General features: G+C 43.2%; 1 protein-coding gene across 1 annotated transcript in view; it reads left to right on the top strand.

Annotated features, from left to right (window-relative positions):
• Nucleotides 1-23761, top strand: part of LOC127440672 (potassium/sodium hyperpolarization-activated cyclic nucleotide-gated channel 2-like) — a 90172-nt gene that overhangs the window by 53180 nt on the left and 13231 nt on the right. The window contains exons 6-7 of the mRNA XM_051697405.1: nt 12860-13006; nt 20384-20624. Coding sequence (XP_051553365.1) covers nt 12860-13006; nt 20384-20624 — 388 coding nt within the window. The remainder of the gene's footprint in view (nt 1-12859; nt 13007-20383; nt 20625-23761) is intronic.

Genomic DNA, 23761 nt, shown 5'->3' with positions numbered 1-23761 from the left:
TCCAGAAACCCATGGATAAGGTCCGATTGGGTCAGCGGAAATAATTCCTCCCCACCCCTTTCCTCTTCTTCATGCTACCTCACCACATATCTCAACTGTTCCCTATTCCTACTTTCTTACTTCTTCACACCCCACTTTTCATCCTTCCTTCTTAACTATAGCCAGAAGCTCCCTTTTTCTGCTTCTTCTGCCATTTCCTTCAGAGACTTCTTCAACGCTGATCCAAAGATACCAATGTTTTTCAACAGGTGCTGCATTGATGTTCCAATAAACCCTCGACATCTGACCTCTACAGGGTAAGTGGCAGCCCTCTATCCATTTTCCCTGCACTTGGCGGCCAGATCAGCATATTTGAGCTTTTTCCTCTCATAGGCTTCTTCCAGTCCATCTTCTCATGGGATAGTAAGTTAAATCATGATGACTTTACTAGTTGATGTTGACCATAACACTATGTCCGGCCTCAAGGAGGTAATGGCGATCTCAGAAGGAAATTTTAGCTGCTGGCCAAGGTCGAACAATATTGAACAATCACTTCCATGTGCCACGATTGACCTTTCCTTCGTCCAAGCTGTGCCTTGTGCGGCACCTCCCTTTTTAACAAACTCAATGTACTTCCTCTGAGGAGCATGATGGCATTTGTTGGCCTTTACTCTCATGCCTCAAGGATCTCTGCCAGCTTTTTCAGAACCTGATCATGCCGCTACCTGTATTGTCCTTGTGCCAAGGTGGTCTTGCACCCAGCCAACATGTGCTGCAGATTTACTCTTGGGGCCAGGCAGAGGGGACAACTCTCCTCTTTACTATAACACAGAGACAAATTTCCAGGGCTTGGAAGAGTGTTATAGGTGGAGCATATTAGAAAACTTAGCCTGGTCTGAGGTATCTTCCACAGGTCAGCCCTCCTAAATCTCTATTAGATGCACCTCCCCATACTGTCCAGCGCCCCTGCTGCTGCTGGCTGACAGCTCAAATCATATACCCTTCCTCTTCCATCTTAGTTACTTCTGTCACTACTGGTGCTTTTTTCTGTTTTTTAGAGGCTGCTGACCATAGCTTGGTAGCCATCCCCATCCAAGTCCTGCTGTTCCCGATTGGGTTCTTCCAACAATCTCTTGTTGCTTCAGTCTTGAAACCGCCCTGTTTACAACTCCTCTGCCTTCTAGCGTGTGGCCTTTTTCTGACCTGGGCTTGACAAGCCCTCACCGACTGGTCTGTTGATTCCCTTAGTTCTAAGAACAGCCTTGTCTTCTCCTGCTTGTAACCCAGGGTTATGGACTTTAATGGCAGTTGTAAGGCATTTCTTCAAAACAATGCTACATCTGAAAGACAATGTGTCAAGCCCAGCCACTTCCTAACGTAACTGTTGGCCTTGGTGTCTAATCCTTTCCACTGCCGCTGCAGTGATCTCACACATCTTTAGTGACCAAATCAGGTGATGACGCATTATAAACTGGTGACATCAGACATTGTATTTGCCTCAGAGATGACAATTGTCTAATTATCCAAGCCCTCTTTCAGCTGTTTCAGAACCAACCCTGCCATATGTTTATCTGACAGATCTGCTGTGTATTATCTCCCTAAACTTCATATGGGCTGCTCTGCAAGCACTGGGATTCTTTCACCATCCACCTCAAATGATATCTGGTTGCTTCTAATCCCCTTACGAATAGAAAGTGACTTTGCTGGCTTGATCTTCATCCTGGCCCATGCCAAAAGCTCTTCCAGTCTTTTTAAGAGTCTGTTTGTACATGCAGCAGTCTGGAGGATATTGGGACATCATCCATATAGCTGCGCAGTGCTGGAACTCTCACCCCAGATTGTGAACGGATTCCTCGGGCCATCTGTCTGGCACCAGTTAGGATGATCTTGAATGCAGCTGTGAACAGCATGGGAGAGATTGAACATCCCATCACAACTTTTTCCAGTTGCTGCCATCCAGTTATTTACTCCTGTGTTGCATGACATATTTTCAGGTCCCCATAGTAACTACTGTATCTACCAAGCTCTTAATACACTCTGATACATGGAAAAAGTCCAGTGCATAACTGTTGAGCTGGTGTGGAACTGATCCATAGGCATTTGCCAGGTCCAGCCAGACCACATGGAGGTCTTTCTTGTCTCTCTTGGCAGACTGGATCTGCTCCCATATTACTGACACATGCTCCACACATCCAGGAAAACCTGTTACGCCTCCCTTCTTGCAGCTTATGTCTGTGTATCCATTCTTCAGGAGGTAATCAAACATCCTCCTTGCTACCACCGAAAAGAAAATCTTTCCTTCCACATTCAGTAGAGAAATACACCTAAACAGACTTATGTTGGTGGATTCCTGTTCTTTGGGTGTCCAGGGGTATACATTGCTTCTTCCAGGCAACTCTCAGTAGTCTCCATAACAGTTTAAGAACTGTTGGACACTGCTTATACAACCTAAAATGTATCCCATTTGGGCCAGGGGCTGAAGTTGCCCTGGCTTTTTCTACCACTTGCCTGATCTCACTCAGCATGGGTGGAGCGATATCAAATCCCACTACGGGCTCTGCTGGCTGTGGGACATATCCGGGTGAGCCTAGCAGGCTTTCTTTATGGGGATCCCCTAGTTGTTCTTTCATGTGATCTTTTAGATCTTGCTTTGGCATCACCAGCTTTCCACTCCTGTTCTCTTCGAGAAGATTTCTGGCAAATTTAAAAGGATCCATGACAAATTTCATACTCTCATGCTCCTTCCTTCTTCTCTGCTGTCGAATTCTCTCTGTCCTCCTCAAAATTGACAACCTAGCCCTTATGCCATTCCACAATACCTTCAAGCCCTCCTTGTCATGGTCATCTGCTCTTCTCCATGCCTTGCAGAGCTGCATATGCTCTTTCACCAGCTTAAGTAGTTCATTTTCTCTCCTACCCATCACCCTGGGACCACACTCCTTCATTGACGCTTCCCCAAATCTACCTATACATTCTTCATAAACAATGTCACTAAACATATTAAGCTTGACCTCCACCCTTCCGCTGAGTGCATTCTCCAATGTGGAGCACAGGTCTTGGTCTAGTCTGCTCCAGGCTTCATTATCGTCAGATCTTGGCCAATTAATTAGTTTCCTTCTCCCTGGCTTCTTTTCTTTGTCTTGCCTTCCGTCTCTTGTAGGTTAACAGTATCCTTCTGTGGCTCACCTTGCGGGTATGACTTGTCCTACTGGCAGTAATGGTCTTCTTGGTGACCCTCCACAACAGTGGATTCAGTAGTGCTATGGTGCTCAACCGGGCTCTATATCCTTCTTGTCTGGCCTGCTGCTGCATTGCAAGGTTGTTTCTGGCTGTTCCCACCACATTTCATCCTTCCTGTCGTTACCCTCGTCTACCCATAGCTGCATCTCCTAAGGATCCTTTGCTCATTATCCATGGCCGTTCCAGTCATGTCTGTAGAGTCCATCCTAATCTTCCATCCCACCTCTTGGAGGACCACTGGGCTGTTTTTCTTGTATAGTGCTCATAGTTAGGATGTCACCTGTATGAGGACTTGTGGGTAAGGTAACTAGCCTTCCAACCCCTGTGCAGACTTTCCTGCAGTCAGTCAGACTTTCCTGACAGTCTTCCCTGGACTCCAACTGCCCTTTTCACAGTAGACACTGTTCTCCCAGAATATTAGTCAGATACACAGGTAGATGTATAAACCTTCTGGGCATTACTGCCTGCCACACAGTGTTGTATGGATTCCTTTTTTGCTGCCTCTGTCTTTTTTGCAGCTTAAAAGGTTGGACCCCTTTGATTTGCATTGTATGGATCAAAACATCTTATACATTCTTCAAAAAAGCTTGTGTAATGCAGAAGAAAGTAAATCATATGATTATGGAATGGCATGAGGGTGAGTAAATGATGAGAGAATTTTTATTTTTGGGTGGTCTATTCCTTTAAACTACTATTTAGGGCTGACATTTGTATGCCTCTATCAGTTATACTTACACACACATACACACACACACACACACACACACACACACAGTATTGAAGCATGAGTGGAACATTATTGTGTATCCTGGTTTGGAAGGGCAGTTGTCCATTCACACACACTCATCAGGAACAGATTAAACTGCCTCTGAATTGTTCACAGTTCCAAACAATTCTCTGCTCTCTCCTATCTGCAATATTCTTTTTGGTATGTTGACCTAAAATGCACTTTATCAAACAGTCTGAAACCCTCGCTCCCATCCTAAAAGGCTTTTATATCTCTCCGTGCAGTGTTTTGGAATACTGAAGCGAGAGATGGAGAGAGTTTGTGTGTGCTGTGTATATTTATAAATGGGCTTGCCGTAAGACATGGTCTAAATCTACAGCAGCAGACTGAGTCTTTGTGACTGCTGCTGTCCTCCTGCTTCTGTTCGTCTGCACATCTCTGTTGTGCACTCCATGACAGGACAACCAGAAATAGCAAACAAATCACACACTACACTCAGGTTATTCTAAAGCTCAAGTAAAGCATTCTAAAGCATCTCCTCTTCATTACAAAAAATACAACGGTATTACCATAAAATATACTATAGTTTTATGGGTTAGGGTAATATACCATGGTAATATCATGCAGTTTATCACGCCTAAATTCTGCCCGTTTTTGTATTGTCTAATCAAAGCTTTACAAGTCTGCCAAAATAATGAAATGTCTTATTATGTATTATATTATTTATGTTATATTTATAATTATTTTGATTATTACATATTGAACTATCTGTTTTGGGGGGACTTTTTCAGCAAGTACTGATAATGTTGATAAATGTTATTTATTGTGATTAAGTTAGTCAGTTAATTGGCATATCATGTAATAAATTTGATTAATTTTTTTAATCTATTTACAGCCCTAATAAAAAAAATATATTGCAGTTTTATTGGTTATGTTTGGGGTAATGTACCATAGTAATACCATGGTATTCTTTGAAGTAGCTTGTAGTACCATGTAAACACTATGGTATGTGAGCATGGTAAACATTCAGTACCATGGTATTATCCAGAGGTTGACCAATAGTTGATTTTGCAGATACCGATAACTAAGGTGGTTGGAAAGGCCAATAACTGATTAATAACGGCCAATAGTTTTTAAAATAGATTTATAGAATGTCAAAAATTTTACCTTTTCTTTCTGCACTATGATGGACACAGACAAAGAGTCCAAAATGAATAAAATCCCAGATGCAGTTTATTGTTCAATCAAAATTCCATTAATAACCAGAAAAAAAATTAAGATTTGGTGCATAACTTGGGTTTTTTACATGTAAACAAGCCCAAAAACAAACAGGGGACTCTTATTTTGAAATGATGAAATGATGAAAAAACTATCAGCAACAATCGGCATTGATTTTTGCAGATAACCCATAGTTCCAGTAAGTAACTATCGGCACCGATTAATTGGTAAAACAGATATATCGGTCTACCTCTAGTATTATCAAAGCACCATGCTCTTTCAATCTAATACCATTACTATACCATGGTGACCACATAGAATTGCCATAGCAACTACTCAGAATACTCTAGCAATCACACAGCAATGTGCTAGCAACCACTCAGAACACCTAGCAACTCCATAGCAACACACACAGCAACCACCCACAATGTTCTAGTGAAAGTTTGCAAGACTCACATTTTCTTTTTGTCTTTTTTTATTATATAAATTAAGGCTGACAATTTAACACATTAATTCATTGCAATTAATTATATAAAAAAAATGTGCTAAAAAATGTACGCATTTAATTACGCCTTAATCATGGCACTTTTTGTATTGTCTAATCAATGCAAGTGCCACAATAATGTCTGTCAATTATCTGAATTATTATTATTATTTTTTATTTGTTATATTTTTCATTATTTTGATTATTATATATGAAATTATCTTTAACTGGGTGCCTTTTTTAGCAATTACTGATATATGCGACTAATTGTGATTAATTAATCGCCATATCATGTACTTAATTTGATTACATTTTTTTTTATCGGTTTTATGGCCCTAAGAAGAATATACTACAGTTTTATTGGTTAGGGTTAAGATAATATATTATAGCAATACCATGGTATTTGAGAATGTAATCATTCAGCACCATAGTTTATTGATTAGATACCATTAATATACCATGATAAGAACATAGCAACACCCTAGTAATCACATAGCAATGTGCTAGCAACCACTCAGAACACCTTTGCAGCGGGCAGCAAGCACCCACAATATCAATGTCAATTTTCTTAAAAAAAAAAAAGATTTTATCATGTCACTATTGAATCATATATCTATGTACCACGGTTTTACGATCTGATACCATTACTATACCATGGTAACCACATAGCATCTCCCTAGCAACCACTCAGAACACATTATCAATTACATAGCAAAATCCTAGCGAAGTTTCTCATGACTTTATATTAGGTGGCCTTTACTACTATGTACTAACATTAAATTCATACAAGACTATGTATTTACTGTGTAACTGCTTGTTGTTCTGCAAAATGCCCACATTTGCTGCTACTGAGGTTGAGGTATGGGTAGGGTTAGGAGTGAGGTTAGGGTTAGGGTTAGGATTAGGGGTTAGAGTTAGGTATTGGGATAAGGGTTGGGTTAGGGTTAGGGGTAAAGTTAAACATGTAACTACAAATGTAATTAAATACAAGTACTTTAAATGTAATTAAATTCAACAACATGTATGTACATAATAAGTACATTGCATCAAATGATTAGGACTCAGGACTCAAGAGGGCGCCGAGTATGGCTGCTGCGTTGCGAGCTCCGACACAACTTAGCAATGGTTTGTTTGTTTTGTTTACAATTCTTATGTTTTTTGTCTTGGATGTTGCCTGCCTTATTGTCTACGACAGACAAACACTTTTGGACATTGGCTCAGCGATCTCACACCGTAAACCGGACTTCACATTCCTCAATGCCGACCCGCTGTTTACAAACACGCAAGCGGAGCCCTTTGTCTGGGCAGCACGGCCACGGAAACGCAGGAGGAAAAGGGGAAACAGAGCCGGCGTTCTCATCAGAGTAAGACGCCGCGCAAATCAACCCCCGCTACCCACTATTCTACTGGCAAATGTTCAGTCTCTGGATAACAAGCTCTGCGAGCTGAAAGCGCGGATCTCTTTCCAACGAGAGACGAGGGACTGCTGCGTTATCTGCCTTACGGAAACTTGGATGTCTGCGGAGATTCCAGACTCAGCCATTGAACCCGCGGGGTTCTCCATGCTCCGAGCGGACAGAGCGAAAGACCTCTCAGGTAAAACTAGAGGAGGTGGTGTATGTTTTATGATCAACAAATCCTGGTGTGATCAGAGGAACATACATTCTATCAAGTCTTTCTGTTCTCCTGATCTGGAATTTCTTATGCTTCTGTGTCGACCATTCTGGCTACCGAGGGAATTCACAGCGGTCATTATCACTGCTGTGTACATCCCCCCACAAGCCGACACAGACCGGGCACTCAAGGAACTGTATGGGAGTGTAAGTGAGCAGGAAACCGCGCACCCTGAGGCCGCGTTCATTGTGACCGGGGACTTTAATAAAGCCAGTTTAAAATCAGTCGCACCAAAATATCATCAGCACATTAGTTTCAACACACGAGGGGACCGGGTTTTGGACCATTGCTACTCTCCGTTCCGGGATGGCTACAAATCCCTCCCCCGCCCACCATTTGGCAAATCGGACCACTCTTCCATTCTGCTTCTGCCCGCTTACAGGCAGAAACTGAAACAGGAAGCACCCACCCTCAGAACGATCCAGTGCTGGTCGGACCAATCAGACTCTACGCTACAAGACTGTTTTGATCGCACGGACTGGGAGATGTTCCGGTCCGCCTCTGATGACGACATCGAGCTTTACGCTGATAGCGTAATGTGCTTCATCAGAACGTGTGTAGAGGAAGTGATTCCGACCAGAACTGTGCGAATCTATCCGAATCAGAAGCCGTGGATCAACAGCGATGTTCGCGCAGCACTTAATGTGCGGACCTCCGCTTTTAATTCCGGGAACGCGGAGGAGCATAAACAAGCCAGTTATGCCCTCCGAAAAACTATCAAAACAGCAAAACGCCAGTACAGGAGTAAGATTGAAGGACAGTTTAACACCACCAACTCTAGAAGCATGTGGCAGGGAATTAACATCATCACGGACTTTAAAGGGAATAAAAACTCCGCCATGAACACCGCTGCCTCTCTACCGGATGAGCTAAATACTTTTTATGCTCGTTTCGAGGGAAATAACACCGCCCTCGCGGAGAGAGCTCTCACGGCCGAAGCTACAGAGGTTAGTTCACTCTCCGTCTCTGTAGCGGATGTAACCCGATCCTTCTGACGGGTGAATATCCGCAAAGCCGCGGGTCCAGACGGCATTCCGGGCCGCGTCATCAGAGCGTGCGCGAACCAGCTGGCTGGTGTTTTTACGGACATTTTCAACCTTTCCCTCTCTTTGTCTGTAGTCCCCACATGCTTTAAAACATCCACCATTGTGCCTGTTCCAAAACAATCGAAAATAACTTGTTTAAATGACTGGCGTCCTGTTGCTCTGACCCCCATCATCAGCAAATGTTTTGAGAGACTAATCAGAGATTACATCTGCTCTGTATTACCACTCAATCTTGACCCGCTGCAGTTTGCTTACCGTAACAACCGCTCCACTGATGATGCCATTGCATCTACAATACACACTGCTCTCTCCCACCTGGAAAAAAAGAACACTTATGTGAGAATGCTGTTTGTAGACTACAGCTCAGCATTCAACACCATAGTGCCCTCCAAGCTAGATGAGAAACTCCGGGCTCTGGGCTTAAACAGCTCGCTGTGCAGCTGGATCCTGGACTTCCTGTCAAGCAGACGCCAGGTGGTTAGAATAGGCAGCAACATCTCCTCATCACTGACCCTCAACACTGGAGCCCCGCAGGGCTGTGTTCTCAGCCCACTACTGTATTCCCTGTACACACATGACTGTGTGGCAACACATAACACCAATGCCATCATTAAGTTTGCTGATGACACGACGGTGGTAGGTCTGATCACTGACAATGATGAAACAGCCTACAGAGAGGAGGTGCACACTCTGACACACTGGTGTCAGGAGCACAACCTCTCCCTCAACGTCAGTAAGACAAAGGAGCTTGTGGTGGACTTCAGGAGAAAAGACAGAGAACACAGTCCAATCACCATCAATGGAGCACCAGTGGAGAGAGTCAGCAGCTTCAAGTTCCTGGGTGTCCACATCACTGAGGAACTCACATGGTCCGTCCACACTGAAGTCATTGTGAAGAAGGCTCATCAGCGCCTTTTCTTCCTGAGACGGCTGAGGAAGTTTGGAATGAACCGCCACATCCTCACACGGTTCTACACCTGCACTGTGGAGAGCATCCTGACTGGCTGTATCTCCGCCTGGTACGGCAATAGCACTGCCCACAACCGCAAAGCACTGCAAAGGGTGGTGCGAACTGCCAAACACATCATCGGAGGTGAGCTTCCCTCCCTCCAGGAAATATATACAAGGCGGTGTGTGAAAAAAGCTCGGAGGATCATCAGAGACTCCAGCCACCCGAGCCATGGGCTGTTCTCACTGCTACCATCAGGTAGGCGGTATCGCAGCATCAGGACCCGCACCAGCCGACTCCATGATAGCTTCTTCCCCCAAGCAATCAGACTTCTGAACTCTTGATCTCCCACGATCAAAATACATCATCCCTGCACTTTATTACTCTTTTATCTCACACCGGACTGTCATAAATTATATTACTGTCTTTATATTATATCTCTCTTAACAACTGACTATCAACCGACAGCCTGAATGTCAATACAGTACAATACTGTACATTCTATATATATACTTTTTTCATATATATTTTAATTTTTATTGAATAATGTGTATCTATATAGTATCTATATAGTAAAAAACAAAAAAAAACAAAACAAAAACAGCATATTGTATACTGTGCAATGTATGTTATTATTGTATATTGTTGAGTGTAATTGTGTATAACAGATGTTTAAATTGTGTTGTGTTAATTTGATGTTTTAAGTTGTGTAATTATGTATAACAGATGTTTAAATTGTGTTGTGTTAATTTGATGTTTTAAGTCGAGTTTAATTATGTATAACAGATGTTTAAATTGCGTTGTGTTAATTTGATGTTTATTGTAGATTGGCGTATGTCTCATCACTGTCACGACTGCTATGTTGATCGGAACTGCACCCAAGAATTTCACACACCATTGCACTTGTGTATATGGCTGTGTGACAATAAAGTGATTTGATTTGATTTGATTTGATTTGATGATTAAGTACATAGTAGTTAATTCCACCTAATATAAAGTGGGTCCCATAAGAACAATCACACTTCTTTCTATCATGTCAGCATCAATAAAATCAGTGGCCACGTTTTAAATTGATGAAAATCATCGCATGTTGTGGCCTGTCCTTTTCCGTCACCTCTCACCTCATCTGTAAATGGCACCATCAACAATAAATCAGTTTTCATTAGATTTGGCTGTAAATGAGGTGAGAGAGTACAGTTTAATTAGTTGACGTCACATTCAGGCCAATCAGTCCATCTCTGCTCTATTGATTGTACTGGCCCGGCCATTAAACAATTTTCTGTATCACTCCATCAGTAAGCCACTTAGATCCACACTGCTGCTGCTTCTACTGAGTAAGTGAGTGACATCTTCACCGTAAAGCTGGTGGATCAATGAGGAACTGGGAAAAGCTGTTTCAGGTTATAGATCCACTGTAGACTGCTCAAAATAATCCAGATGATACTGTACACAGGGCAGTCTTTCCAACAAATATGACAGCATAAAATCCCTGATTATAACCACACTGTGATATGTATTAGAAACCCTTACTATTGATTTAAAGGGGTCATGAAATGCTCTTTTTTTATTATCTTCCCTGAAGTCCACTTATAATGTTAGTGAAGTTTTTTTTTTTTTTACCAAAACAGTCATAATTTAGTAATATATGATCATGTTCCACCGTATTTCTGGCCCTATGTCTGAACATTCGGTTTTGGTCTTTGCTCCTCCTTTAAATGTAAATGGACACAGTTCTGATTGGCTAACATCGTGCAGCCCCTCAAATACATCCATATTTGAAATTCAATTGGCAGAGAATGAACAACCTCCACAATATTATAAAACAAAATTTCAGGGTTTCCACATGACGCACATCCAACACATTGCATCCGAATATATTAAACTCAAGCACAACTGTTAACACTCACACCCTGTCAACACCGGACACGAGAGGCACGTCACGTCTAAAGCAATAGCACCCATTATATTCAATGATGCTGTCTACCATGGAACTGTCAGTTGCAGCGCGTCATGCCAACAGTAAACAGGTGTCCCATTCCATTTTGCACTGGTGCTACTACTGCCAACAACACAGATAAATGGTTTAGAAAGTTTGCATTGATGCACCTGCTGTAAACAGCCTCAAGCCGTTGCGTTGTGTCGCATCAGCGGACGCGCCCGGTGTAGACAAGGTGTCAGCACCATAAACTATCAAACAGTCAGTCCTTTATAAAGCTCAACAATTTAATTTTTTTGAGACCTTCGCAAAACAAAAATAAATAAAGTGGAAAAAAAAAAAAATCTCCTCCTAAGATATGAAATGATCAGTAATGTGTTTAGTACCATTCTATGTTAGAAATGACGGTGGTGGAAATGACTTTCTAAGCATTTTTTGGAATAAAATGACAGACTGTAGATATTCTAAATATGCACAATTAAAAATCAATTACATTTTCAAAATATAATTGAACAAAATTGCAACTTGACACACAATAAAAATATTCTATCACTGGTGGTATTGATTAGTAACCAACCACTTTTAAAATTGAATGTCTTGGTCTGCGTCAAGGGTAAAAAAACTAAATCTGTGCATGAAAGGCATTTGAAAAGTAGCCAAAGTAAATGATGAAGGCATGGTAAAATAGTTAATGTGACTTTCATATAACAAATAAAAATGTTACGTTTTATAAAAAAATCAACCCCTGGGACATGAAAGTACCTATAGTTGAAGTACCAATCCAGATAAGATTATTCTTACGTAATGATTGAGGTCTTAATGGTATATGTGAATGTAATCTTACATGTTTGAGTGTGTTTTATACACTACCGGTCAAAAGTTTTGAAACACTTGCCTGAAATGTTTCCCATGATCTTAAAAATCTTTTGATCTGAAGGCGTATGCTTAAATGTTTGAAATTAGTTTTGTAGACAAAAATATAATTGTGCCACCATATTAATTTATTTCATTATAAAACTAAAATGTAATAAAAATAAAAAAGTTTTTGAAATTGATGACTTGGACCGAATAATAAAGAAAAGCAGCCAATAAGTGCCCAACATAGATGGGAACTCCTTCAATACTGTTTAAAAATCATCCCAGGGTGATACCTCAAGAAGTTGGTTTAGAAAATGTCAAGCGTACATGTCTGCAAATTCTAGGCGAAGGGTGACTACTTTGAAGATGCTAAAATATAACACAGTTTTGATTTATTTTGGATTTTGTTTAGTCACAACATAATTCCCATAGTTCCATTTATGTCATTCCATAGTTGTGATGACTTTACTATTATTCTAAAATGTGAAGAAAAAAAACTTTTGACCAGTAGTTTATGTACTGTAACAGCAAACTTGCTGTCTATAGGGCAAGACCAAAAATGAAATTTACATTTATGCTTTGGCAGATGCTTTTATCCAAAGTAACTTTAGTGAATCCAAGGTAGAGTGTACATTTTATCAGTATGTGTGTTCCCTGGGAATCAAACCCACATCCTTGCACTGTGCTCTAATAGTTGAGCTACTGGAGCACCAATATTATTTACAATGATGTTTTTCTTTCTCTGCAGTACAAACAAGTGGAGCAGTACATGTCCTTCCATAAACTACCAGCAGATTTCCGACAGAAGATCCATGATTACTATGAGCACCGTTACCAGGGTAAGATGTTTGATGAAGAAAGCATCCTAGAGGAACTAAACGAACCGCTTAGAGAGGTGAGGACACGTGTGTGTGTGTGTGTGTGTGTGTATGTGTGTGTGTATGTTTGGTTGCTTGTGTCTGTGCAAAGGTCTGTATATGTCTATAAACATCTGTGGAAAAAACTCCCAGAAGGCGTTACAGTTTGTCTCAGAGCTTTCCACATCAACAAAGCCATACTTAATAGGGAACTAACTGTATAGCCTCCAGACTAATTTGTGTTTTTAAAAAAACACATTAAATGTTCTTATTTGAACATTGTGTCTAGATTTCTATTTTGTTTGTTTGTTCAATATTTTTTATGAATATTTTTCCTTACAGTTGAATCTCACAAAGAAAATATCCAGGTCAAATTTCATCCCAAAATCAAAAGGAAATGATATTGCTTTATTATTTAATTAAATAAAACCATAAATAAATACAAACAGTTTTATTATATATTTTTTTCTATTGTGCCATTATTTTCCCAATTTATATACTCAAAAATTTTAAATCAAAGCCTTGGGCATGAATTGGTCCATGTTGTGGTTGATACCATTAAAAATGACGTTGGTGAAAATGTCTTAAGCATTTTTGGAATAAAATGGCAGATAAATATATCTAAATATATCTAATACACATTTTTATTGATATTTTCCCTTATATTGTAGGTGAATCTCACAAAGAAATATCAAGGTCAAATTTCATCCCAAAGTTTAAAAAAATAAATATATTACTTTTATTACATAATTAAATAAAATAAATACATTTAATAAAAAATTATAATTTGCATGAAATATATATATATATATATATATAAAATTTTCAAAATGCCATTATTTTCATAAAAGCACATATTAAGCACATTTTCCCAAATTAATAATAATAATAATTAATAATAATTGTAATAATTAATAATTATAATAATAGTTTTCTTTATTTATCACACATTATACATTTGCACATATACAGTGAAATTCTTCTTTTTCACATATCCCAGCTAGGCTGGGGTCAGAGTGCAGGGTCAGCCATGATACGGCGCCCCTGGAGCAGATAGGGTCAAGGGCCTTACTCAAGGGCCCAACAGTGGCATCTTGGCGGTGTTGGGGCTTGAACCCCCGATCTTCTGATCAGTAACCCAGAGCCTTAACCGCTGAGCTACCACTGCCCAATTCTCATTACTGTAGTGTTTAAAAGAAAATTGTCCTGGTTACTTTCGGAACCTCCGTTACCTGATGGAGGGAACGAGACGTTGTGTCAATGTAGTGACACTAGGGGTCACTCTTGGGAGCCCCAAACACCTCTGCTTTTTTAAAAAAGCCCATTGGGAATTGGTGAGTGGAATTTGCATGCCACTCCCCCAGACATACAGGTATAAAAGGAGCTGGTATGCAACCACTTATTCAGGTTTTGTGCTGAGGAGCCGAGACAAGGTCCCGGCCATTTCAGTGGGTAGTTCAGTGTTGTGGCAAGAGGGACACAACGTCTCATTCCCTCCATCAGGGAATGGAGGTTACGAAAGTAACCAGGACGTTCCCTATCTGTCACTCACTTGACGTTGTGTTGATGTAGTGACACTAGGGGTCCCTGTACAACACGCCACAACTAGCTGAACTGTGTTACGTGGACTGGCAGTGCGAGAGGGGCAGACCACTGTGTGCCTCGTAGCCAGCGCACCAGGCTGTCTCGTAACCTCCCCCAACAATCTTAACGGTCCTTCGGGAACAAGTCGACTACCTAAAAAATAGGGACAGGCTAGCCCAGCCATGGCCTCTTTTCCTCTTTTTTTCTCCCCAAGAAGAGTAGAATTTGTTAACTGACTGGGGGCCATAAATGTCTACGGCAGGGGGGTGTCACTCCCAAGGGGAAGACACCGCGGAGACCACACCCTGGCCAGAGAAAAAAAAAGGGGGGGTGGGGGGGTATTTTGAGTGGAAATACGTCACATGGTCTTACTGAGTCTTGTCGGAAGTATGTCATGTGGAGAAGTCCTATGGTAGGTCCTACCCGAGGGGGGAGGAGTTTCTACAAACATGGTGACCAGGTGCAGAGGGGCCTCTGCCCAAGGAAGACGCAGTTTACCGACAGGGAAACAATTTAGCTGAAGATATCACATGGGGTCACCTACAGGGAACCAGCATATGTGGAGCACCTACCTCAGTACAGGGCCTAATTAGCACACGTACTGGGCCGGCAGCGAGTTTCTCCGCAAACTTGTCTGCCACAGGGCTAAGGAGGAAAGCCATCCAGGGGTCAAAGCTTGTGAACATGACTGGGAGTCAAAAGCGCACGTCTTCACCTCATGGGAGGGGAAAGTCACTATGCGCAAGCGGTACACCCGGCCAGCTGTCCTGGAACTTACCTGCTCGTACCTGACAACACACGGGATGAAACCGGCTCAACCCGGAGATTATAGAACCTCGCAAAGGTGTTGGGTGTTGCCCAGACCGCTGCTCTGCAGATGTCTGCCAAAGAGGCACCACTGGTCAGGGCCCAGGAGGCCGCTAAATTCCTAGTAGAGTGGGCTCGTGAGAGTATCCCGGACCAAACTCCAGGCATGATTCGCTGACAGAGAACACCTGCAGGTCCCCAGCCCTCTTGATGGAAGTGAGCGCAGTCAGGAGGACAGTCTTCAAAGAGAGTGCCTTAAGCTCAACTGACTCCAGGGGCTCAAAGGGAGCTCCCCGTAGACCCCGAAGGACTACAGAGAGGTCCCACGAGGGGATGAGGCGCGGTCTGGAGGGATTCAACCTCCTAGCACCTCTCATGAACCTGATGATCAAGTCGTGCTGCCACAAATACTTACCATCCACTGCATCGTGATGTGCCAAAATGGTGGCTACATACACCTTCAAGGTGGAGGGGGACAGCCACCCCTCCAGCCTCTCCTGCAAGAAGGAAAGCACCGATCCGACTGCGGATCTCTGGGGGTCTTCGCGTAGGGAAGAACACAACTTAGCGAACAGACGCCACTTCAAGGCATACAGGCGCCTCGTAGAGGGAGCCCTAGCCTGAGTGATTGTGTCTACCACTGCGGGTGGTAGGCCACTTAGGTCTTCCGCATCCCGTCCAAGGGCCAGACGTGGAGATTCCAGAGGTCTTGTCGTGGGTGCCGGATGGTGCCCCGTCCCTGAGAAAGAAGGTCCTTCCTCAGGGGAATTCGCTGGGGGGGGGCTGTTGCAAGGAGCGTGAGATCCGAGAACCACATCTGGGTGGGCCAGTAGGGTGCTACTAGGATGACCTGCTCCTTGTCCTCCCTGACCTTGCACAGGGTCTGTGCAAGTAGGCTAACTGCGGGAAACACGTATTTGTGTAATCCCAGGGGCCAGCTGTGTGCCAACACATCTATACTGAGGGGTGCCTCGGTCAGGGCATACCAAAGCGGCCGTGGGAGGATTCCTGGGAAGCAAACAGGTCTACCTGTGCTTGACCGAATCGACTCCAAATCATCTGGACCACCTGGGGGTGGAGTGTCCACTCTCCCCTGAGTGTAACCTGTCCTGACAGTGTATCCTGTGTGATGTTGAGGTCGCCTGGGATGTGAGTGGCTCATAGCCACTTGAGGCGCTGGTGACTCCAGAGGAGGAGACGGCAAGCGAGTTGTGACATGCAACGGGAGTGTAGACCACCTTGACAGTTTACATATGCTACCGTCACCTTGTTGTCCGTCCAGACCAACACGTGCTTGCCCTGGATCAACGGCCGGAACCTCCGCAGGGCGAGCAGTACTGCCAACAACTCGAGGCAGTTGATGTGCCAACATTGCATACGGCGCCCCAGCCTGTCTTGGAGGCGTCCATCATAACCACGACGTGCCTGGAGACCTGCTCTAGGGGAACCCCTGCCCGTAGAAATGCAAGGTTGGTCCAAGGGCTGAAGAGGCGGCAACAGATCGGCGTGATGACCACACGATGTGTCCCACAGCGCTATGCCCAACTCGGGACTCGAGTCTGAAGCCAGTGCTGAAGTGGTCTCATATGCATCAACCGAGCGGTGTGGCCACCGCTGAGGATGCCATATGTCCCAGGAGCCTCTGAAAAAGTTTCAGTGGAACCACTGTCTTCTGTCTGAATGCCTTCAGACAGTTCAGCACCGACTGTGCACGTTCGTTCGTGAGGTGCGCCGTCATCGAGACTCCAAGCCGAGAAAAAAGATACTCTGAACCGGGGAGAGCTTGCTCTTTTCCCAGTTGACCCGAAGCCCCAGTCGGCTGAGGTGCGTGAGCGCCAGGTCCCTGTGCGCACACAATATATCCCGAGAGTGAGCTAGGATTAGCCAGTCGTCGAGATAATTGAGGATGCGGACGCCCACTTCCCTTAGCGGGGAATGGGCTGCCTCTGTGATCTTTGTGAAGATGCGAGGGGACAAGGATAGGCCGAAGGGGAGGACCTTGTACTGGTACACCTGGCCCTTGAAAGCAAACCGCAGGAAGGGTCTGTGTTGAGGTAAGACCAAGATGTGGAAGTACATGTCCTTCAGGTCTACTGCCGCGAACAAATCTTAATGCCGGATGCTCGCTAAAATGTGCTTTTGCGTCAGCATCTTGAACGGGAGTCTGTGCAAGGCCCGATTCAGTACTTGCAGGTCCAAGATTGGCTGCAACCCACCACCTTTCTTCGGTACGATGAAGTAGGGGCTGTAAAACCCCTTCTTAATCTCGGCCGGAGGGACAGGCTCTGTCACACTCTTCCGTAGAAGGGTAGCAATCTCTGCATGCACCGAGGTGAAACTTACACTGCTGAACCTGGGTGGGAGTCTGGCGAACTGAATCGCATAGCCGAGTCGGACGGTCTGGGTCAGCCATCGCGACGGGTTGGAAAGCGCGAGCCACGTGTCCAAACTCCGGGCGAGGGGGACCAAGGTGATAATCGCGTCGGACGTACCGGCGGGTGGGGCCTCGTGGTGGGGCGGAGCCTGAGGCGCCACGTCAAGGGGGCTTGAACCCCATGGTCGTGCTGAGTCCAGAGACATCGAAGCACTTACCTGGCTCCTGACACCCACCATAATATTGGTCAAGGAGGGGGGAGGAGGAACATCGTCCCCGCAGTCCGTCGGAACCAACCCGGTGTGGGCATGTTTCTGCCACAGCTGGCCGCGCAGGGGTGGGGGGTCCACCTCTGGAGCGCCAAACCTGCCAAAATGGGATGGTGAATGGCGGTCGTGATGATGGCTGTGTGCACCTGACATGCGACCCAGAGAACAAGGAAACCACTCTTTTGTCTCACCGGGGGGATGGAGTGGTCTGTCTACCAGCTCTGTAGAAGCGGGTCTCCTTGTCCCGGGGTCGCCTGTCTCAGGGGCGCTTCAAAGCCTTCCTAGGGTTCTTGGCGGCCGGCCGTGAGACGGGTGGCATCTGCTTCCTGTGGTGGGCTCCACTCCGGTGCCGGGCCGTGGGGGTGGGCTGCGGGTCAGAACTACCCTCGTGCAGCTCTTTTAGCGCCTTGGCTTGGTGTACTGCAGGAGAGCCATGGCGTGCAGGGTGGAGGCGGCTTGTCCAGTGGCACCGTAGGCCTTAGCCGTCAGACACGATGTAAACCTTCAGGCCCTGGACGGTGCCTTATCCACCTGGGCAATCACCGAATACCCCTTGGCTGCCCCAACATCGAGGGTAGTGAGAGCGGGGGAGCTTAAAGATCGGGACCGGGTAGTAAAAGGTGGCCTCCAGGATCTTGTCAGCTACTCATGCACTTCCAGGAAGAAAGGAACCAGGGCAGGGCGCGGCCATGAGCGGCACTCTGGGCCCAGGAACCAATCATTGAGCCGCGAGGGTTCAGGGGAGAGTGGAGGGTTCCACTCTAGCCCGATGCTCGCGGCTGCCCGGGAAAGCATGTCCATCATCTCCGCATCGGCCTGAGACTGGGCGACTACACCCGAAGGGGAAGCCCAGGTGAAGCCTCCGCTTCAGAGTGGACGAGCCTGCTCTCCGATGCTGCGCTCGATAGCTCATCGTCTTCCCGGGCCCCGAATAAGAGGTCGAACTCGCCCTGAGATGAGCCAGCGGTCTCGTCCAAGAGCCCGACCAGGGCAAGCGAGCATGCTGAGGAATGGGAGGCCCGGCGGAGGTGGTCCCATTGGAGTCCCCAAATCGCCCCCAGTGCTAACTGATGCGGCCTCATACCCGTAGGTAGAAGGACTAAGGCAGGGAAGGCAAGCCGCGAACGCAACGTTGCCATGATCATGTTCTCGCAATGAGGACAAGACCCATCCACGAACGAAGTCTCCACGTGGGCAGCACCCAGACATGTAAGACAGCGATCGTGGCAGTCAGAAGCGGAGAGATAACGACCACAACCAGGAATAACACACAAACGGAAAGGCATCTTTAAAAAGACGTTCCGTGTGTGCTGCTCGTTTAGAATTGAAAATATACTCTTTTTTTTAGAATATACTCTTTTTGTTGTTCTGCCGAAGCGCCCAGGGTCATTCTCTGCACTCCACGGGTGCAGAGGGGGAGAAGCCGCTGAAATGCGCTGTAAATCCAGCAGATGAGGTGAATGAACTCAGCGGATGAATTCAGCTCAATGAATAGAACCGCTTGGCTCCGAAGAGAAAATCTGAATGAGTGGTTGCATACCAGCTCCTTTTATACCTGTATGTCCGGGGGACACAACGTCAAGTGAGTGACAGATAGGGAACTCATTCTCATTTCTATGATGTAATACAATCCTCCTGTCCAGACACAACTAGGATTTAAAAAAATAAAATAAGATCAAAGCCTGGGACGTGAAGTGTTCCGAATTGTGTATGATACCATTCTATGGTGGAAATTATTTTTAAGCATTTTATTTTTTAAATGGCAGATTTTTATTTATTTATTTATTATGTATATTGTCCATTTACAGGTGAATCTCTTTAAGAAATACCCAGGTCAAATTTCACACCAAAATTTCCAGCACATCACACTAAAAACAAAAAGAAGAAAAAAAAAAAAAAAGGTTATATAAACTTTTATTTTATAATATATATACACTACCGGTCAAAAGTTTTTAAACATTAACTCATTCTTTATTATATATATATTTTTTTTCACATTTAGAATAATAGTAAAGTCATCACAACTATGTTTACTCACAATTAGGATTTTATTTATTTGTTTATTTAAATTATTATTATTTTTTTTTAAATCAGCAAATGTAGTACAACAAATGCGATTTTACAACTGTACTTTACAATTTAAATAAATGAGAATATGATTTTCACATTTCAGTATTAAAATTTACATTTTCTTATTATCTAAAATAATTTATAGATTCATACATTTTGGAATTAAATTTGACCCAACCATGTCTTTACAGTTTTTGTAAGATTCACCCTTAAACTGCTTTACATAAATGCTGTGTATGTAATATACGTGTACAATTTGTTTGAAAAGACCTAATTTCTTTCGCCTCCCATCGGTTTTCATTTTTTCTTAGGAAATAGTGAACTTTAACTGCCGTAAGCTGGTGGCCTCGATGCCCCTGTTCGCCAATGCCGAACCCAACTTTGTGACAGCCATGCTGACGAAGCTCCGTTTCGAAGTCTTCCAGCCGGGCGATTACATAATCCGTGAGGGCACCATTGGCAAGAAGATGTACTTCATTCAACTTGGCGTTGTGAACATTATTACCAAAGGAACTGTCGGAATGAAACTTTCTGATGGCTCCTACTTCGGAGGTACAATACAAATTACTCAAATATACCTTATTTTATATCTGTGCAGATTAGATGGAAATTAAACCATCACTTTGCTTAATTAAAGTACTTAAACTTTATCGAACCCCGTAACATTGAAAAACAATTTAAGCCGGATATGATGTGACCTCTTTCATCTAAGTACTCTTTAAACTCCTCAGAGAAATTTTAAAACTAACACCATGTCAAACCAGGTGCAAACGTGCCGAGCTTGCTTTCCACTTCTGTGGTGTCACACTGGCTAGCCCCACAATAAGTGAAATCTCATTGCTACAAAATCCTGCTTTACATTTAAACATCTAACATGCTCTGAGTGGCTGTGTTGGACAGATAAATGAGCCTAACTGTCTCTGTAAACTTGTTGCATCACGCCTGATTAGGACATGGTGTTAGCTTCTTTATTTCCAAAATTCTCTTGATCTTTACTAATCAAATTCAGATCTGCAGTAGCATTCAAATCAGTTCTCTTGGTTCTAAGTTGGCAGAGAAATCCAGAACCCTGGAGAACTCTAGAAGAGTGTTGTGTGAGTGTGTGTGCTGCTGAGGAGTGGAACACGATCCCTCTGCAGCCATAAATCCGCATGAGTCAGCCGGTTTTAGCTGCAGTGGGCAGATATGCTTGGAAGAGCTTTAAGCATGTGACCTTGGAAGGGTCAAAGACAAACTGATGTCTTGTGTAGCATGAGATAAAGAGAGATAAAGCCTTATACTTTTAACATCATGTTTAAAAGGATCTTCATCCTAGTATTACCCAATGGAAAATGTTATTGCTCAGAGGTTGCTCTTTCATAGCTCAGGAGATTTGCTAATGGAGTTCTCAGTTACACTTCATTTAAGGGTGTTTTTTCAACTGTGGACTTCTAGAAAGTAAAGTCTCGTTAAAACATTTTTCACAGTCTAACAATTTTTTTTATTTTTTATTGTCTACTAAAATGTGCAATAGTGTATGTGTATGTATCACTGATGATTTATGTCATTTTTTTTCTTTTCTTTAAGTCATTAAAATTCCCACCACTGTAATTCCCAGCACATTTCAAACTCTGTATTGTACTTTATAGAAATCTGTGGTGGAAATGACACTCATGGAAATTACATTTTTAACGTTTTTGAAATAAAATGTCCGACTACTTTGTCTTGCTAAAGGTAATTTTATAGCTAACATTTTATGAATCCTAAATAATAGTTTTAACACTTTATGCAAATTTAGCTAAATTACAGCTTGATTAGAAATGACACCAAATAAAATATTCTGCTCACAACAAGTTATATTTACCTTGATTTTTGTTACGTTTTGTTTTGTTTTGTTCAAACATCACTTGTCTCATACAAGGGCATATCCAGGAAATTACTTTTAGGTGGGCCTCAATAAAAATGGATGTGAAGTTTTCTTTAACAACAGAGAAGTGCTGCATCAAACAGTTCTTTCACACTTTAAGAAATCCGAATGTATGCATTTTTTAAACTATTTTATAAAAATATATTTGAAGTCAAAGAATAATCTCTAATATTATGGGTGGGACAGTGTCTAATTTGGGTGGACACATGCCCACCCGGCCCACCCTTGGCTATGCCACTGGTCTCATATTTTATCTTAAGGATGCTCTTCACTGACACATGTCAACTTGGACAAAACTGTTTGGTGTGGTGTAGAATTGTCACGATATCAAAATTTCAGTAGTCGGTACCAATACCATTAAATTTCACGATTCTCAAAAGCAATTTTGATACCACAAAATAATAATAATAAAAAGGTCATATGCTCTTGAACACCTTCCTTTAGCCTATTTAACAATGTTAAATGTATCAAAGTATATAATAGATTAAAACCATTGCATGTTTTCTTGAAGAGTTTCTCAATTAACTGAACACTGATTCAAGTTTTTTTTAAACTTGGAAACCACATATTCTGTTTTCCGTTCTATGTTTTAAAGTTTAATCAATATCATCATCAACATAATGTCTAATCAATTGAATTAATACAACTTTAATCAAAGAAAAAAGAACAATTACTTTTATAAGTGCTTCGGTAAAGATCCTCACAGCATAATCCAAAACACAAAATGAGTCTTATTTTTGTCAGTTAAAGTACTGCACAACAGAGAATCACATTATAAATGAAAACATCTCAGTTACATATGTAACCTTGACTCCCTGAGATGAAAGGAACGAGACATTTCGTCAAGCTGACGCATATGGGAAATTTCTTTTCTGAAGAGCTAGTTGAAACCCTTCTACAATAACGCCAATTCTAGGATTGGCCATGGTGCTTAAGCCCCACCCTTTTAGGCGCGAAGCTGTCCGGTATATAAGCGGGTGTGAAAACACCATTTTCAGAATTTTCTGACTGAAGGACAAAGAGCACATCGCTTGCACCTAAAAAAGTCTGTAGTGCGGCCAACTTACACAATGTCTTGTTCCCTTCATCTCAGGGAACCAAGGTTACATACGTAACCGAGACGTTTCCTTACGATTACAGTTCACTCAACATTGCGTCGAGCTGACACATATGGGGAACAGAGTCCCATCACGCCACACTACATGACATAACACTCCCAGAGAGGGATAGCGAAGCATAATTCTCAAAAGAACATGATGCCACGGTCCAGTAACCGACATGAGTATACCACAAGTGTATAACCCTCATGGTGATCCAGGAGGGGAGCACTTAGAATGGATATATGAACTATAGTCATATAGTGTGAATTAACCCCTTCACGAACCCAGTCAGGAAGGAACTTTTATTTATAATGAAAGTGCTTGTGACTTTATGGGAAATTACAACAGTCTGAACGCAAGCGGTTGTGTAAAATGATGGGGGAGCCCATACTTAAAAAGGGGGGCATAAGTTTATGTTTGGCCAAAGAAATAGCAAGCGCTTTAGACAGAGAGGACTTGTGAAGAGAGAGACGTTACATCTAGGTTGTAAAACCTTGCAAATGTGTTTGGAGAAGACATGCTGTAAAGCATATGTCTTGTAAGGACACACTGTTCATCCATGCAAAGAAGAGGCCATGCCTCTAGTTGAGTTTGCTTTATCACCAACTGGGAAATTCACACCCTGCGACTTGTAAGCCATGGCGATCACATCAATGATCCAGTGGGAAAGTCTTTGCTTGGAG

This window comes from Myxocyprinus asiaticus, chromosome 5, assembly GCF_019703515.2.
Source record: "Myxocyprinus asiaticus isolate MX2 ecotype Aquarium Trade chromosome 5, UBuf_Myxa_2, whole genome shotgun sequence".
In the NCBI taxonomy this organism is placed as follows: Eukaryota; Metazoa; Chordata; class Actinopteri; order Cypriniformes; family Catostomidae; genus Myxocyprinus; species Myxocyprinus asiaticus.
The sequence above is the reverse complement of the archived record's forward strand: the minus strand, read 5'-3'. Positions and strand labels throughout refer to the sequence as shown.